The 18,860-nt window shown below is 44.1% G+C and overlaps 2 protein-coding genes across 4 annotated transcripts in view; one reads left to right on the forward strand and one right to left on the reverse strand.

The window, feature by feature from the left end:
- Nucleotides 1-18,860, forward strand: part of PCSK6 (proprotein convertase subtilisin/kexin type 6) — a 185,238-nt gene that overhangs the window by 81,831 nt on the left and 84,547 nt on the right. For all 3 annotated transcript variants that reach the window (XM_072796449.1, XM_072796454.1, XM_072796457.1), the window contains exon 7: nucleotides 16,764-16,936. In XM_072796449.1, the coding sequence (XP_072652550.1) occupies nucleotides 16,764-16,936 (173 nt within the window). The remainder of the gene's footprint in view (nucleotides 1-16,763; nucleotides 16,937-18,860) is intronic.
- LOC140616098 (large ribosomal subunit protein eL31-like) lies at nucleotides 12,977-13,365 on the reverse strand. The gene has a single exon (XM_072796473.1). The coding sequence runs from the start codon at nucleotides 13,346-13,348 to the stop codon at nucleotides 12,977-12,979; it is 372 nt and encodes a 123-aa protein (XP_072652574.1). The 5' UTR covers nucleotides 13,349-13,365.

The raw sequence follows: 18,860 nt of genomic DNA on the forward strand, positions 1-18,860 counted from the left end.
TGATCTTCGGGGGGAAACATTAACACTTTCACCATTATGTATTATAATGTCACCTACAGGTTTTTTGTAAATGCTCTTTAGGAAGTTGACAATGTTCCCTTCTATTTCTAGTTTTTTGAGAATTTTTAAAAAAATGAATGGGTATTGAATTTTGTCACTGCTTTTTTTCTCAATGAATGATATGATTATGTGATTTTTCTTTGGCTCATTAATATGGTAGGTTAAGTTGGTTGATTTTTGAATTACTGATCCAGTCTAGAATCTGTGGAATAAACTTCATACTTGGTAATGGTGTTTTCTTTTTATATTTACTAAAATCTGTTTGATTTCAACAGATTGAGGATTTTTGTATATATATTCGTTAGGAGTTTTGGCCTATTTTTCTTCCTTCCCTTCCCTTCCCTTCCCTTCCTTTCCCTTCCCTTCCCTCCCCTCCCATCCCTTCTCCTCCCCTCCCCTTTCCTTTCCATTTTTTTTCCCATACTATCCTTGTCTAGTTTTTTTGTATCAGGGTAATACTAGCTTTAGTAAATGAAGTGGGAAGTAGAACCTTATCTTGTATATTCTGGAGGTGATTGTGTAGAATTGGTGTTGATTCTTTAAACTTTTAGTAGAATCCGGGACACCTGGGTGGCTTGGCGCCTGCATTTGGCCCAGGGCGTGATCCTGGAGACTCCAGATCGAGTCCTGCATCAGGTTCCCCTGAGTGGAGCCTGCTTTTCTCTCTCTCTGCCTCTCTCTGTATCTCTCATGAATAAATAAATGTTTAAAAAATGTAAAAAAAAAAAAAAAAAAAAACCTTTTAGTAGAATCCTCCAGTGAAATCATACAGACCTGGAGATCTTTTGGGGAACTTTCTTTTTAAATTACAAATTCAATTTCTTGAAAAGTTACAGGATTATTCAAATTATCCATTTCATATTGGCCGAGTTGTAGCAGTTGGTATTGTTTGAGGAAGTGGTCCATTTTGTCTAAGTTGTCAAATTTATATGTGTAGAGTTGTTTGTAGTATTACCTTATATACACTTTTAATGCTTGTATAGTCTGTGATAATATCCTTTGTTTCATTCTTAATAATGGTAATTTGTGTCTTCTCTTTTTTTCTTTATAATTCTTACTAGAAGTTTATCAGTTTTATTGATCTTTTCATTAAAGTCAGCTCTTTGTTACACTTATTTTTTCCTAGTGTTTTTCATTTTCAATGTCATTGTCTTGTGCTCTTATCTATATTATTTCCTTCCTTCCTCTTGTTTTGGGATTGCTTAGCTTTTATTTTTCTAGGATCTTGAAGTGCACGCATAGGTTATTCATTTGAGGCTTTTCCTCTTTTCTAGTATAAACAATAGTGCTATAAATATCCCTCTCAGCAATAGTTTAGCTGTGTCTCCCATGTTTTGATATGTTGTCTTTTCATTTTTGTTAAATTTAGTGTATTCTTTTTCCTTGAGATTCCCTCTTGAACCCATAGATTATGTAGAAGTATTTTGTTTTGTTTCCAAGTATTTGGAGATCTTTCTGTTATCTTTCTGTTACTGATTACTAGTTTGATTCCATTGTGGTTGGAGAACACAATTTGTGTGAGTTCAATTCTTTAAAGTCTGTTGAGGTTTGTTTAATATGACACAGGATCTAATCTATTTTGGTATAAGTTCTGTTGGCACTTGAAAAGAGTATTTATTCTCCTATTGCTGGATGGAGTGTTCTAAAAATGTTGATGAGAACTTTTGTTGTTGTTGAGTTCTTCCATATACTTACTGATTATCTGTCTAGTTGTTCTTTTATTTGTTGAGAGAAGAGTATTGAAGGCTTCAACTATAATTGTAGATTTGTATATTCTCCTTTTAGTCTGTTTTTTGTTCACATATATCGTAGCCCTGTTGTTTGGATTACTATATCTCTCTGGTGAATTAGCCCTTTTATTATTATAAAATGTCTCTTTCTGTCTATGGTAATTTCCTTTGCTCTATATTCTGTCTCCTATTAATATAGCTACATTGTTTTCATTTAGGTTTTGATATTAACAATATATATATTGTTCTATCCTTTATTCTCAACCTGCCTGTATTGTTATATTTGAAGTGAGTTTCTTGTAGACAGCATATATTTGGGCCATGTTTTTTAATCCACCCTGCCAATCTCTGTGTTCTAATTGCTATATTTAGACCATTTACACTTAATGTGATTACTAATATACTAGGACTTAAGTTTGTTATTTTATCTTTTTTTTTCTGTTTGTTCTTAGTTTATTTTTCTTGCCTTCCAAAGGTTATTTGAATATTTTTTAGAATCCATTTTATCTATAGCTTTTTGTTTTGAGAGAGAGAGTGCACACGTGAGAAAGAGAGCATGAGTGGTGGCAAGGGGCAGAGGGAGAGTGAGAGAGAGAGAATCCCAAGCAGGCTCCACACCCAGTGTGGAGCCCAACACAGGTCTCAATCTCATGACCCTAAAGTAATGACCTGAGCCAAAATCGAGAGTTGGACACTCAACCAAATGAGCCACCCAGGCACCCCTATCTATAACCTTTTAAAGTGTATCTTCCTATATATCTCTTTTTAGTGATTGCTCTTGGTATTAAATTATATATACATATCACAGTCTTTGGTTGTTTTCATTTTACCAGCTTGAGTGAGGTATGGAAACCTTACTTCTTAGATCTTATTACCCACTCTTATTTGCAATTGTCTTAAATAGATCTCTACATACATCTAGAACTGCATTAGACGGTATTATAGTTTTTGCTTCAATCATTAAATATAATTTAGAAAACTCAAAAAAAGGAAAGCCTATTGTAAGGTGAAGTTTTATGGGTCTTGCCAAATTTGGATAGAATTTAGCCATTGTATCTTCTAGTACTTTGTCAGCCCTTCCCTCTTTCTCTTCTTCTCCTGGGACTCCAGTGATAAGAATGTTAGATCTTTTGTTATAGTTCCAGAAGCCTCTCAGACTCTGTTCATTTTTATTGAGTTTTGTTGTTGTTGTTGTTGTTGTTGTTGTTTTTTCATCTGTTTTCTCTCTGTTGTCAGATTGGGCAATTTCTGTTATTCTGTCTTCCTTTTCACTCTTTCTTCTGTACACTGCATTCTGTTGTGAAACTCAGTCACTTAGTTCTTTAATTTTGACTATTGTATTTTCAATTCTAAAATTTCTACTCATTGCATATTGATATCTTTTATTTCTTTACCGAGATATTGTTTCTTTATTGATGTTTTATATTTTTTCACTTGTTTCAAACATAGTTATAATTGCTCAGAGAAACATTTGTATCATCACTGCTTTAAAATCTATATCAAATATTTCTGGGCAGCCCAGGTGGCTCAGCGGTCTAGTGCGGCCTTTGGCCCAGGGCATGGTCCTGGAGACCTAGGATCGAGTCCCACGTTGGGCTCCCTGCATGGATCCTGCTTCTCCCTCTGCCTGTGTCTCTGCCTCTCTCTCTCTCTCCCCCTGTGTCTCTCATAAATAAATAAAATCTTTAAAAAACAAAACAAACAAAAAAATACTTCTGACATCCCTGTTACCTCAGCATTGGCATCTATTGATTGTCTTTTATCATTCCTTTTGAGGTCTTGCTAGTTCTTTTTATCATGTGTGACTTTCGACTGAAACCTGTACATATTTGTATTATATTATGAAGCTCTGGATCTTTTTTGTTTTTAAGATTTTATTTATTTGGGATCCCTGGGTGGCGCAGCGGTTTGGCGCCTGCCTTTGGCCCAGGGCGCGATCCTGGAGACCCGGGATTGAATCCCACATCGGGCTCCCGGTGCATGGAGCCTGCTTCTCCCTCTGCCTATGTCTCTACCTCTCTCTCTCTCTCTCTCTGTGTGACTATCATAAATAAATAAAGAAAAAAAAAAAGATTTTATTTATTTATTCATGAGAGACACAGAGAGAGAGAGAGAGAGGCAAAGACACAGGCAGAGGGAAAAGCAGGCTCCCTGTGGGAAGCCTGATTTAGGACTCAATCCCAGGACCCCAGGGATCACAACCTGAGCCAAAGTCAGATGCTCAACCACTGAGCCACCCAGACATCCCACTTTGGAACTTACTTAAGCCTGTTTCAGATCGCTTTCTCTGATACTGCTAGGTGGGGGATGGGGCTCCCCTGCTTCACTGTTGCCAGGTATAGGTAGACATCCAAGTCTGCTCGCTCACCCACTGTTGGCATGGGAGAGTGGGAGGGCTTCTCATCAGTGCTGAGCAGGCTCCTCATGTGGCCTCCATCGTGGGGTCACATTCTTACTGTGGTTGATGATGAAAACCCTAACACACCACCAGGCCTCCTGATGTGACATCAGCAGGGAGGAAGAGAGACACCTTCTTAACTGCCAGGTAGGGTAGAAGACCAAGCTTCCCACAGGATCTTCACTGACACCATGGGGGTGAGCCTCTTTTTTGGTAGGCAGGGGAAAAGGCACCTAGGAGAGGTGTTGGAGTGCCTGACAAGAGTGAAAGTCTAAGTTCCCCACTTAGTCTTTGCTGCTGTGTGTAGGGATAGTGCCACAAGGTTGTCTCTGGTGTTTGGCTGGAGTGGTTATTGTGTGAAAAAGTTCTTTCTTGCTTTGTTGCCCATCGTTGGTGCTTTGCCTAGAGGGAACAGGCTTTGGGGGACTATTTTTTGGTCTGCTCCCATTGGTACTTTCAGGTTGCCAGCAGCTCCATTTCCAAGTCTGGAGATAGGAGAGACAATCCTGGGGAACTCACCATCTTGTTCCTTGGGTCCCAAGATCCCTAGATAGTCTGCTGCCTTCTCTCTACCTTTCAGGTCTTATGTTTGTTTTTTTACACAGAGTCCAGGGTTTTCGCTTTTCTTGGCAAAAAGAATGGGGCGAAGTGACTTCTAGTTGCTTCTTTTTTTTTTTTAAGATGCAGTATTTTCTGGGATCCCTGGGTGGCGCAGCGGTTTGGCGCCTGCCTTTGGCCCAGGGCGCGATCCTGGAGACCCGGGATCGAGTCCCACGTCAGGCTCCCGGTGCATGGAGCCTGCTTCTCCCTCTGCCTGTGTCTCTGCCTCTCTCTCTCTCTCTCTCTGTGTGTGACTATCATAAATAAATAAAAAAATTAAAAAAAAATAAGATGTAGTATTTTCTTATATCATTTGAAGGATATTAACAAATACTTACTTTAAATTTTTTTTTACCATTTGCTGCATTAACCATATCTCCTTGGGTTTATCTTATTGTCTTTTTTGTTTAGCTTTTTAATTTGGTGGTTCTCTTTCTTGATGTTGGTTTTCCCCCTAATTACTGATCATTGGTTATCCATTTGTGATTGTGCTCACAGATCCTTGTTTGGCTGTGGTGGTTGTCAGGCCTGATGGCAGCAGTCTGTCTATGATGTGGGAGGGGGAGGGAACTGCTGCTAGATAATGTTGCAGAGTGGGGGTGGAGGGGGGACTCCCTAGGCCCTGGGAGGCACTGTCCCACCTCTCTGGCCTCAGGACCCTCTTACCCTAGTGTTTGAATAGAGCCTGCTGCTACTCATCTGCTCTCACCCTGAAGGGGGAGGCAGTTAACCTGCTTCTTCCTTAGCTCCTCACACCTAGGCCTGCTCAGGGGCTCCTCCTGTCCTTGCACACCACACCTGGGAGCGTCAAGTACTTCTGGAATCGCTCCTACTGGCTGATCCTATCTGCTTGCTGTCTGTCCACAATTCCTCAAAAGATCTCACCTTCTGATTCATTTTCCAGGGCTGTTATGGATTTGTTGGTTTTTTTCTTCTCTTTTTTATGTTATTTCTGAGGATTTGGGCCCCAAGGAGAGATAGACTGAGTACTCAGTTTTCTGTCATGGTCCACTCTCCTTAGTGTTTTTATTGTGATGATAGTAACAGCTCTCACCACTAGCTGTTGGCATCTCATCCTCAGAACGATCCTGAGTTGGAATTATTACTGCCATTTCATACCAGGGAAAAGTGATAATCAGAGAGATCACCTACCACACCTAGGCTCACACAGCTGCTAGGAGGCAGAGCCAAGATGTGAACTCAGGCCTGCTGACTTGAAGCCTGGCTTGTCCCTTTGCAGTGGGGTCTCTCTAGTGCTGGGACATAGTGGTGATTAGATGAGGACAGCAGCCACCAAGCCCTGGGAGCAGGAACAGAAGCAAAAGGAAGTTTCCATGGCGTGCGTGTGTATTCTTTTCCTCGACCAAATTCATTTTCCTCCTAAACACAATTTTGGCCTTGTTTCCCATTCTTAGCCTAAAATATAATAAACTAGGCTTTTCGACCTTCGTCTGATGATGGAAATAACATAGGAGGGCAGAGACAAAGGATAGTGGTTATTGTTTCTAGCCTTTCTTCTCATGTAGCCTTTTGTTTTGTGCCCATTTCAGCCAATTAATGCAGTCATTTGCTATAGGCCCCAGGTGAGCTTTGCATGGCCTCCTCCCCTTTCTGAACTGATGTTAGAACTGGACCAACCCCTGTGGTTCTTATTACGATTGCAACACAGCCTTCAGCAACAGATATCAGGAAACTGGAAAACATATTATTACTGACAACCTGAAAATGACACAGCACCGGGGGCCACGTAGCAAGGTCATAGGTACAGAGAGAGACTGCATGCACAGGTGGTGTGTATGGGGGAGGAGGGTCTGCTTTCTTTGGGGTGGAGGATGGGGACCTGGGGATCCATGGGCTCACTCTATTGGTGAGAGTGAAAATATAAAATACCAGAGTGGGAATTTCAAGTGCTGGGAAGAGAAAAGACAAGTGGCCCAAATGGTCAGTCATCAAAATAATCAACCAAGATCTCTAAAACAAAGGAGCCTGGATGGAGGTAGGGGGGTGGTGTGAAGGGGGAAGGTGGCCTGACCCTTTATCTACTGTGGCTGGCAATTTGTTTATTTGCCATAGATAGTCTTTGAAGTGGACTCCTCTTTATAATGGATGCCTTAAGCAAGTAAAGAAGCTTAATCTACATTTGCATTACAATAAAGAATCCAGTGCACAACCACAAAAACAAAACAAAAAACCCTGCCAGTACACCTTTCTTTACTCTTTTAAAAGATTCCTTCCTATGCAGTTTCCCCTCTTTCTCTTTTTTTTTTTTTAAACTTTTTATTTTATTTATTCATAGAGACACAGAGAGAGAGGCAGAGACACAGGCATGGAGCCCGACACAGGATCACGCCCTGGGCCGCAGGCAGTGCTAAACCGCTGCGCCACTGGGGCTGCCCCAGTTTCCCTCTTCTCATTCTGTGTCATGCTCATCCCTCTCACCCCTTGTGCTTCCTGTTGGCGTGGGTGGTGGGCAGCTCTCAGCCTTGGCTGCCAGTGGCTCAGCAGCAAGAGCAGCTCACCTACAAGCTACCTTCCATGGGACAAAGCCTTTCCTTCTGTCCTCAGGAACATGAAGGCGTCTCCCAGGCTGTGTGCTGAGGGTCTGAGCCTGGCCACTGCATCAGGGTATTCTTGGCTTGGTGCGGGGGGAGGCATCCCAGCATCCTGTAAGGCAGGGGAGTGAAGCCCCTGCCCCTTTAACGTGAGGAGGTGCCGTGCTTTCAGCAAGCCTCCCACATGTGATGCTTAACAAGATTCAGACATCTTCCTGAGGCCAGATGAGTGTCACCTGGGACAGGTGTTTTTTGGGTACTTCACACCTGCTTCTAGCCATGGAGAAGCACCACTGTCCTGGGAAGCAGATCCCAAGGCTACTCTGGGCAGGCAGGAAGGGAGCAGGGCAGCTGGAGGCTGTGAGGACACCCCACCTTGGGCCTGGCAGGTACTTAGAAACAGAACAGCTCCCCTTCTCAGGCCGCAAGAAGTACGTGCATCTTTTCAGCATGTGTTTACTCTGGTTCTGGGAAGGAAAACTGAAAAAGAGCAATAGCCAAATTTCCGTTGGCCTTTTTATTCCATATTTTGATTGGGGAGCTGAATCATGTTTTTCCTTTCATAAACACAAAAATGTTAAGTGCATAACAGCTAAATTAGTCCGGGCTCATAAATTAGTTAATTATGTTAATTCTGAGTCACAGAATTCTCAGTCTCATTAGCGTTTCCATTAAGCAGTTTAGGCTTGTGAGCATTTGAAGAGGATAGTTTAAGCTACAGATTAATCTTCAAGGGCTCCAAGTATATTTTCGACTGCAGTAGGATTTGAGACACATTGGGAGGTGCATGGGATTTAGTTAATGTGGGCAGCTACTGTATAGGAGCTGGGACTCCCCACCTCCCTGGTTCTCACCTCCACATTGTCATCAGAGTCTCCTGCCTGCTGGATCTGAGCATCCTAGGCTAAGCAGTAGCTGGGGGAAGGAGGAAATGGACAAGAGCAGCCATAGCTGCCTCACCCCTATGTCTCCCTGGCAGCTGTGGCCTCCCAAACCACCCTCCTGCAGTCATCCCCACAGGACAGATGAGACTGGCTCTTGGATGTCTTGGGGCACACAATCTGGGCTCTGGAGACTGCCCTCACAGACACTGGATGAGATGTTAGCTGCTTCCGGGTGTATGTGAGAAAGACAGGGAGAGATGTGCTTTCAAGTCTAAGTAACAGGCTGAGCCTCCTCCGGTGGCCTTTGTTTGTGGCCAATTTGAATATCTTATTTCTACCACCTTCAGAGGCCAGTTCAGGTCATGTGCTCCCTTACTCTATCACAGGTGAACATCCCATCAGGGTCCCTTGCTCCCCGCATGCGCAGAGTGTATTTATGGGTGCCCCATCTGGCTCAGAAGCATGCTGTCGTGTCCAGTGGCCCAAGCCGCCAACTCTCCCTGAATATCTGGTGCCTTTAGGTGATCCACTGTTGTTCTCTGGCCCCTGTTCCTTGGTCGGGAGACCTAAGACAGCCAGTCTAGATTTCAAATCTCAAGACAGTGACTGAGCTCTTCTAGTTTTTAACCATTTTTTGAAAAATCAACAGAACCCAATTATGAAAGAGTGACCTGTTTTAAGCTATAGCTTTCATTATTGTTTAGGCCTGGGGAGGCCAACAGATCAGGAGACAATGGTCATCGAACAGAGTTTGTCACTCACAGTTCCCAAGAGAGTACTCCAAGCCATGGAGGCCTGGAGGCCAAGCATCAGGGCTGGTGGGGAGGAGAGGGGGCAGGCAGAGGGAGCAAGAGAAGGCATGGGCTGAATGGTCTTTGTAGTGGTTTCTTCTGGAAGGAGTGAGCATGGCAGAGGAAGCAGAGTTGGGATTGGTTCATTTGAATAATTTCAGTGGGCTCTGAGGCTGAAGGGCTGTCCCTAGTTGTCTGGTACCTGGTCGTGGGGTGATTAGAGTAGTTGGAGGGTGATCCCAGAGCCCGAGAGCTCCATAAAGGAGGCAGTTGCAAGTGTGGGCTCTGGATTGCCTCTGAAAGGCATGCCTCTTGGGAGAGTGCTTTACTATTTTGAGGAACTGTCTAGCCCTGGGGTATGAAGGTGTCAGTCTGTCCAGAGTCAACAACAAGGCCCTAAGAGGTCAGAGCATCAGAATAACAAAATAAAAGACATGGTTGGGGGGCTTGGCTCAGTAGGGGAAGCATCTGCCTTTAGCTCAGGTCATGATCTCAGGGTCCTGGGATAGAACCCGGTGTCAGGCTCCCTGCTCAGTGCAAGTCTGCTTCTCCCTCTGCCTCTGCCTCTGCCCTTCCCCCACTTGTGTGCGTTCTCTCTCTCAAAATAAATAAAATCTTAAAAAAAAAAAAATGACATGGTTAAAGCAAGACCGTAGCTGACATGGGCTTCATTGTCCATTGACATGGGCATTGTAAACATGCCCATGAGTTTACTGGTGGTATAGCACTGGCTACAGCTGCATTTCTTTCTGCTCTGGAAGGAGATAGCCTGGCTCTATCAGGAGATCAAGAACAGAGCAGGAGACCAAGAGAGACTTGGCTTGCTTTTCAATCAGTGGTCTCTAAGCATTTCACATAACAATGGTGAACATAGATGTGCCTTGACAACCCAGCAGACCACAGCTCCCTGGGGTTTGTAGAATAAGGCTGTCACGTGTGAGCATATTCAGAGATCGGAGAGCAGAGTGTGTTACAGTCTTAGGCAATAAGTAGAGTTGACCAAAACCTTTTAGGTTTGTAACATTTCTAAACAACTGTTGAAACCTCACTTGGCCCAGAATGGCTGCTGCTAGAACAGAATGTACTGTAATCTTTGGGGGGGGGGGGGGGGGGGGGACGGAAAAAAACAACAGAAAAACCCCCAAAACCAATTCTCTGTGGATATATTAAAATAAACTCAGGATTAATGAGCAAAATTTGTTGGGGAGGCCTATTTATCACACTCAGAAAGCTACAATCTAATTTTACTTGTTGCTGTTCATTGCTCTTGCATTGCCATTCATTTGCTAAAGGCAAAATCCATTACTTTTCAATAAACAAAAGTGGGCTCAGCATGTCCTGCTCCCCTGCCTTCCTCCAGAGATAACAACCTGGGCTGATAACTGACTACTTATGTTGTATGTGTGTGTGTGTGTGTGTTCTTCTCCTTGTTCCTCTCTCTCTCTCTCTTTTTTTTAGTTCATCAACAGAAATTTATTTTCTCTCAATTCTGGAGGCTAGAAGTGCAAGACCAAGGTATTGGCAGGTTTGGTTTCTTGGGAGACTTATCTCCTTGGCTTGCAGATGGATGCTTCTTGCTGAGTCTTCCCATGCTCGTCACTTGGTCTGGTCTAGGTGTTGTCTGTGTCCAAATGTCCTCTTCTTATAAGGATACCAGTCACATTGGATTAGGGCCCACCCAGATGGCCTCATTTTAGCATAAACACCTCCTTAAAGAACTTATCTCTGAATCTAGGCATGCTGACCTTGCCATGCCTTTTAACATTGAGCTTCCTTGGAAAGTTCAGGGGAAAGGCTGTGTCTTGCGCTGCTTTACAGGGTCAACTGCATGTCAACTGCATGTCGATAGGCTGTAATTTCAAAAGTTGCACTATAAATTAGTAGCAGGGAGAGGAGGGGAGGAAGGACAGGTCACTCTGGAAAAAAAAAAAAGTACGGCTGGTTATTTACACTTGACCAAGAGACTTGTAAAATCATTCATTTCAGCAAGTTCTCCAGGGCATGTAAAATATTATTGGGTCCAGGCGGTTTTATAGGAAAGCATATGTTGTTTAAAGTGAGGCAAGCCTGTATGGTTTGCTCTCAGATGTAGCTTCTGTGCCTTCCAGGGCTGCCTGCCTGGGTGGGGATTGAGCCCTGAGAACATTCTGATCCCAACTCATGGGATCCTGTAGCTCCTGGAAAACACCATCTTCCTTTTCCTCAGTGCTCCTCCCATAGCCTGGTCCTCAGGGCGGACCAGTGGAGCACATTTGTCCTGCTACTGTGAGCTCTGAACCCAGCACACCTGCAGTGCACCACCACCCAGAGCTAATTTGCCATACAAACAACTTGCCCCAATTTTTTTTTTTTTGTACCTGACAGTTTATGGTAAATGGATCTTTCTTTTTTCATGAGAGAAATGATTACTGTTTTTCTTCAATTTGGCATTTCCAGAAAACCATTCACATTTAAAGCTAATATTGGAACAGCAGGTTTTCATTGAAAATATTTACCTTTTCTTTGTTGGCAAATTGTCAGTGTTGGGAAAAATAGATGCTTCATTAAAATCTAAAGACATTATGCTTTCTTCCTCACACATCAGTCACTCTTCTTCCATGATGAAAAGCAGCGTGAGAGGTGTTGAGAAATTATTCTGGTCATCTTTTTTTACTGTATTTTTGATGTCTTCTGGCCTCTTGTTCTTCTTGTTCAAAAGTAGTAGCTGAGCACTGAGTAAATGCATAGAATTGTTGAATCATTATATTGTATGCCTGAAGTGAATATAATACTGTACATTCATTATACTGAAATTTTTTTAAAAGTAGGTGTTCCGACACCTATAATTTGTATGGAGAGGTCTAGAACAGCAGGTTACATTTTGGCACTAGAACATCAGAATTGATTTTGGCTGCCTGTGTGGCTGGCAGGGTCTTCTCCTGCCCTGGCAAGCACCCGGTGGAATATAAGGGCATATAGAACAAGGCCACCGTTTCTCAAACAGCACTAGGTGTTGTGGCCTCAACATATATTTAATCCTCTCAACTACTCTGCCAGGTAATCATGGTGGAAAACAAGGGCTCAGAGAGTTTGAGCTCTTGGCCCAAGGTTAGGCAGAGCTGAGATCCCACCCCAGGACTCTCTGATCCCTGGCCCCTCCCTGCTGCTGCGAGTTGCTCTTTATCTTGCCAGAGGCCACACCTTTGCCACACCACAAGGCCAGTGTCCTGTATGGCTTATGGCCCCTCTCTTTGGGCTGGTGGCTGAGTCAGCCACACCTGGGCCTAGTGTTTCTGACATAGGAGGCCCTGGGCTCTCAGAGCAGTGACTGAAGAAAGATAACGTTTCAGGGGCATCTGGATGGCTCAGTGGTTAAGCGTCTGCCTTTGGCTCAGGTCATGATCCTGGGGTCCTGGGATTGAGTCTTACATCAGGATCCCCACAGGGAGCCTGCTTCTCCCTCTGCCTATGTCTCTGCCTCTCTCTGTGTCTCTCATGAATAAATGAATAAAATCTAAAAAAAAAAAAAAAGAAAAAAGATAACATTTCAGATCACCCTGATTCCTCGTGTCCACCCAGAAATCAGAAAAGAGGAGGTATAGCCTGAGATGATATGACCATGGCTCTGCCTCACCTCTAAGAGGGAGAAAGGAACCCCATAAGAGATGCCAATGAACTTGGATAAGTTTAACCCCTATCATAATTCCCTTGATCTTCAAAGGGAAGTTCTTCTTACTCCATTGAAATTAAGTATCCCTGTCTGTCAAAAGGCAGCATAATCAGTGAGAAGACAAGACCGTATCAACTGGAAGAAGATATTTATAATGTGTATAACCAACAAAGGATTGTTTCCCAGTACAAGCAAGACTAAGCCATATATATTATTCAAGGAAGCGTACAATTGTGTTAAAACACTAGTTTTTTTAATTTTTTATTTCTTTTTTTTTTTTTGAGTTTTATACCTTTATTTGACAATCAGCGATTAGTTCTCATCCACATTAACAGTTTGTAGGTTTTTGAAAGTGGTGACAGGTACATAGGTAACCAGTGTGTAGAGCTTGTTTGGTGAATCTTCATCCTCGTTACGTTTTCTGGACAACCGCACACGGATACGGTATGGAACTTTCCTTATTCCTTTGGCCCAGACAGCTTTGTTGAGCCTGGTGTCAGTGCGCACATCTGGAGTTCCTATCTCCTTCATGGCAAATTTCCGGATCTCTTTGAGTGCCCAAGGGGCACGCTTCTTGAAACCATGGATATGTTTGTGAATGTTGATGGTGTATTCTCTGGTCACTACCTTGTTGATGGCAGAACGGCCCTTCTTCTTCTCACCACCCTTCTTTGCGGGAGCCATTCTGCCGGGCCCTAGTTGGAAAGAAACACTAGTTTTTAAAAGGCAATGAAAAGAATAATCTAAAATTTGGAGGAGTTTCCTCTGTGAAGGGCAGGGTGTGGGTAGAGACCCCAATCAGTCAGGTTTATATTTGCATTGAATGGATGGAGGGTTCATGGGTGTCAGTTATTTTTTTAGACTTTATCACTAATACATATGTAACATATGATCCTTCATACATATCAATATAATATATGTTTTTAAAATAAAGGTAAAAAGTAATTAACAACTCCTGGAAATTGATGTCTTCACTCCCATTTTTTGCAGATGGGAAAACTAAGAATTAGCAGGTTTATATTAACAACTAACATGCACATTGGGTGCTTATTGCCAGGCATTTTACCTTAATCATCTTTTTTAGTTTTTCTGGCACCTCTGTAGATACAGTAACTTTCATCACTGTGACCTACAGGAAATGGTGGCCTAGTGACATGAGGTAAATTCCCTGCATCACTAGTTGGTGGTCCCGGCAGGGCTGTCACCTGTGGCATGCCCCATCACCCTCCTGCTCCCTCCAAGGCACAGTGTGGGGGAGGGCTCTATTCCACAGGCCTCTCCTTGGCAGTGGTGAAGAGGCATCCACATCCATTTGCCATGTGGCGCCATCTTTGTGCCTGCACAGTGGTGGCTTCCAGGGGCCATCCTAAGCCAGACAGCTGAGATCCTGTCTGCATCCACTTGGGCTACCATAACAAAATTCCACAGACTGGGAGCTTAAACAACAGACAGTTATTTCTCATAGTTCCGGAAGCTAGAAAGTTCAAGATCGAGATGCCAACTCATTCTCTCCCCCTGTGACGGCAGTTCAAGATCAAGATGCCAACCCATTCTCTTCCCCTGTGACGGTCCACTTCATGGCTCGAAGATGGCTACCTTCTCGGTGTCTTCATGTGGTGGAGACAGAAGAAGCAAGCTCTCTGTTGACTCTTCTCATACTGGCACTCTGCCCATCATGGGAGCACCCCCCTCAGGACTTCATCTAAATCTAATTACCGGCTAAAAATCCTACCTTCATCATACTGGAGGTTGGGGCTTCAACATGTGAATTTGAGGAGACATATTCAGTCCACTGCAGGTAGTAAAGGGAGGAAGGGAAATAGATGAGGAGCTGGAAAATAGAACAGAGAGCATTGAAGCTAAAATTTATTTCTACTTATCATTGTCAAGGCCTTCGGGCCATAAAGAGATGGTTCTTCCAATGATTCCAGCACCACCCTCTGTCACCACCTGTGCCGGTTTGGCTGACACTCCCAAATGGCTCTCGACACTGTCATTGAACTGATATCTCCCAGACCTCACTCTCACTGCTATAAATTTCTGTGATACCGATTTTGAGTACAATTTCCAGACTTTGGGAGCAGGAGTTTCTGGTTTGCTAGGGATGGCATGCCCTAAAGTGTGACTGTCTGACTCGGCCTCCCAGGGACCCTGTATAGTGCCTCTGACCTTTTTTCTCTCAGCTCACAACAGGGACCATGAGAGTTAGGGCAGGCATTAAGGAGAACACTTCAGGGCAACCTGAACCTTTCAGAACCGGGCAGCATGATAGGGTGGAAGAATTTACTGCATTTAAATCATCTTCACGTGCTCTGTAGGTAGGAAGTTCCGACTCACCCCGACAAATCACAAAGTACTTTTATTTGTTCATCTACAATCCATGTGTTACTGGCTGAGAGATTAGGCATCATTTGAAATTTATGTGTTCAGGATTTCTGCCTCTCCACTCTCCACCAAAAGTGACAGTGGAGCATCTCTACAATTACAGTTTAAAGGGTGGGACAGAAAGATTGAATTTATATAAAACATCTGTCCCTGAGCTCCTGGGGAGGGTGTCCCCTCAGAGAGTCTCCTTCCCGTGGTTCCTCCTGCCAGAGCCCTGTACCATCTCTTTTCATCCTGGGGAAAAGTCACTGTTGTGTCTTTTAAAATCATTTGTATTCAGAGTTTCTATTTTTGGCATACTGGCTATATGTGGATGCAGATTCTGGGATTCTGCACAAATAGATCCAGTCCAGGCTAGGGGAGCTAGGGGCCTCTCTGCTCAGGGAGGCAAAGCTCCACAAAACTGCATCCAGGGCTGGGGTGCAAAGGAGGGGAAGCTGCAACCATTTACAATCGTGTCTTAGAGGAGTCTTTAATGGTGCAGGGAAATGTTCTGTATGAAGTTCTGTGGTAAAAAAAGAACTTGGAGAGAAAATGCCTGCTGTGGCCAAAGAAAAGTACTGGAAGAAAATAACCAAAATATTATCACTAGTTACTTCTCTATTTTCCAAACTTTCTGCAAAGAGCATATGTGATGCTTATAATCAGAAAAATTCCTCTTTTCTGTTATGTCTTAAATAGCTCAAGATTGAAAATTCATTGGCATGGCCACTGCACACATGGAGCTTGGCCTAGTGGAGGAGGGGCTCCTTGGGGGCCTCTGAGCAGGGTGACTGGGGGTGGAGCAGTCACCTAGAGTGCTGATCCAGGGTCATTTGGCCTGGAGTTTTCTGAGTCTCCAAGAGGATTGATTTTATATATTTACTAGTGTCCAAGCAGGACATGCTGGTGGCTTTCATTATCTCTGCTTCCCAGTCATGGGCCAGCATCACTGAGACCACCTCTCTGGGTCAGGCCCAGGGACATCACACCTGCTGGATGCAGAGTGTGATCAGTAATGGAGGCAAATGTTGGGTGTGGGGTAGGCGGGGACCCTTAGCTGAGGAGGTAGGCACTGGGAGAGGCTCATGGCTCCCTCCTTCTCCTTTTAGGGTGCTCTTGAAGTGGTACTCCCCAGCATCTAAAGACCCCCCTGGGAAATACAGAACCTAAATGCACATTGAGATATAAGGTGGCTCCTCCTTGATGGGCTACAGTATGGCCTTCTGTCTTCCAGGTTAAAAACTCCTAGTTACAAATCAGAGATGATAATATTTTAAAAAGAGAGAGAGAGAGAGAGAGACATAAGAAACAGGAAAAAAAAAACAACAAAACTATTGACAGCAGGGAAAGTTGGAAATGACTCCAGAGTTCTATTATAAAAATAATCGTCGTAATAATGATATTATGTTCCATTTTTCAATGCCAGAGTGACATCGTGCTACCAAGGAAACTGTTTAAATCCTGTATTTTCCAAACAATTCTGTTTCCTTTGTTGATGTCATGTGTTGGGGATGCCACAACATGGCCCCAGATGTCATTTGAATTCTTTCACATCGGTTGGCACACGATGGGGAGAAGGGTTTTCCAGAATGACGCTGGCAGATTCCTGAGCTGTGTGGGGCTACCCGGCCGTGCCCCTGCACCCGGGGTCCCCTGCACCCCAGGGTCACAGTGTGTGCGGCCCTGAAAAGTACAGAGCAGGTGTGCACGGAGCCCCCTTGTGTGCTTTCAGGCATCCGTATGCTGGACGGCGACGTGACGGATGTGGTTGAGGCCAAGTCGCTGGGCATCAGACCCAACTACATCGACATTTACAGCGCGAGCTGGGGGCCAGACGACGACGGGAAGACGGTGGATGGGCCTGGCCGACTGGCTAAACAGGCCTTCGAGTATGGCATTAAAAAGGTGTGAGTCATCCGGGCTACGGTGGATCTCTCAGGGGTGGGGGGAATAGTAAAAAAAATTTTAACAATAAAAAAATTAGAGCGACACAGGCCAGAGTCCTAAAGTGGGACTAGGAAGGCTCTGCTGTGCCTCAACCAGTGTGATAGAGGAGTCATTTCGGGGCTCAGGGAAGTGGCTCTCTACCAAACTATTGGTAGAGAATATGGCTATTCCAGCAAGTGCCAGCTGGTCACCCACCAAGCCCAGGACTCTGTGCCTTGAAGCCTGACAGCCCCCAACTAAGGGGTGTGTGCAGGTGGGCAGTAGGGGTCTTAGTCTAACTACCTGGCCTGTTACCTGAACTGTGTAGGTAGAAGGAGTGTCCTGGGCCTTGAACCACCTGCCCAGAGAAACACCCAGCCATGGAGCTTCCTGTGTCCATCATGGACTGTGCACTAACCCAACATCCCACCCCTGCCACTGAACAGGAAGTCTTGGCCTTATTGACCTCACTGCCAGCACACAGCCTAACATGTTTAGGATTTCTTGGGTAGTGCCTCACCAAGGACTAAACAGAGCAAACATCCAAGCATGGGTTCTCCACTGACTGACTGAGGGGAAGCAGAGGACGCTGGCAGGCTTCTCCTCTTCTGGCCAGGAGGCCTACCCACAGTCACTCTGTGATCATTAGTTCTGGATCCTTGGGAGTCAAAATTGCAGGGGAAGGGGAGAGAGGGATCTGGAGATGACCCAGTTCTTATAAGCCAAGTGGTGAGGCAGATTTCTGGGTGAGGACAGCTTCTTGGAGCAGACAGACAGAGCTGCGGTCAGTGGCTGGGTAGCCCTGGGTGGCCCAACAAGCTCCAGCCCAGAGTTTAAGGTATGGCCTGGTCATGCTGGTGGGGCTTTGGGCAGGAAGTCCAAGCATCCCTGGGCCATCATTCATACTTCCAACTTCTCTTACGGGAGATGGGACAGTATGGCTGTAAAGGGGAGTGGCTCCAGTCCCTTTTATTATTTATGCTTTAAAACTTTTTTTATGATGAGACGAGCACTGGGTGTTATATTCTATGTTGGCAAATTGAATTTAAAATATAAGAAAAATTTTTTAAAACATTTGTTAAAATACTTAAAATACTGAGGTCCTTATTTTATTATAACCTGTGTACCGTGATTAAAAGGTGATTAATAAATATTTAATGAACAAATCAAATATTATCAGACGATTATATTAAAAGCAGCCTTTGTCTCCCCTGCCCATCCCCTAGTCCTACCCCGTAGAGGAGCAATCTTTTTTTTTTAACTCTGTTCATTTTTTTCCCTTTCTTCTAAATAATATGATTTTATTGCTTTTCTGGATGTATTGATTTTGATCATTTTCTGTGACTTTTTTATGAGGTTTGACTCTTTATCTCTTAGAATGTCTCCAGCCTGGCATTTGACCTCATGGTCATGCTTGGTATACCATATATCTTCTCTTGTCTGCCATGATTCTAAGAAAATGCAAAGGCTGCTTCCGTCAGGTTGCTGAGCACCTGAGCTGTGCCAGGTGCTGGCTCAGGAATGCTGGAAGGGTCAAGTGTGACCAAGTCACCTGCTGCCTACAAGGGACTGCCAAGTAAAAATATCTTATCTTTCCAGTGCTCAGCTTCTACTACCCACTAGATCACATGGATCTCACTCTTGATGACAAGTGGAACACCCTAAAAGTGAAGCTTAATTTAAGCTGTAGATTAGAGATCACATTTTCTGTGTGGAAGATACTGCTTTGAACAGTATCAATCCTAAACCTGTGTCATGCTATAAGATGATATCGAAAGATTTGAAGTCTTAGGACAGGACCCCGCATTTCCTGGAGAGGTCAGTGATGGTTTTATGATTGTTAGGTATCTCAACTCCACTTAGTTTTGTGTAGACTGAATCTGCACAGGACTTTGGAAAGTAT

Source organism: Canis lupus, chromosome 2 (assembly GCF_048164855.1).
Source record: "Canis lupus baileyi chromosome 2, mCanLup2.hap1, whole genome shotgun sequence".
Classification (NCBI taxonomy): Eukaryota; Metazoa; Chordata; class Mammalia; order Carnivora; family Canidae; genus Canis; species Canis lupus.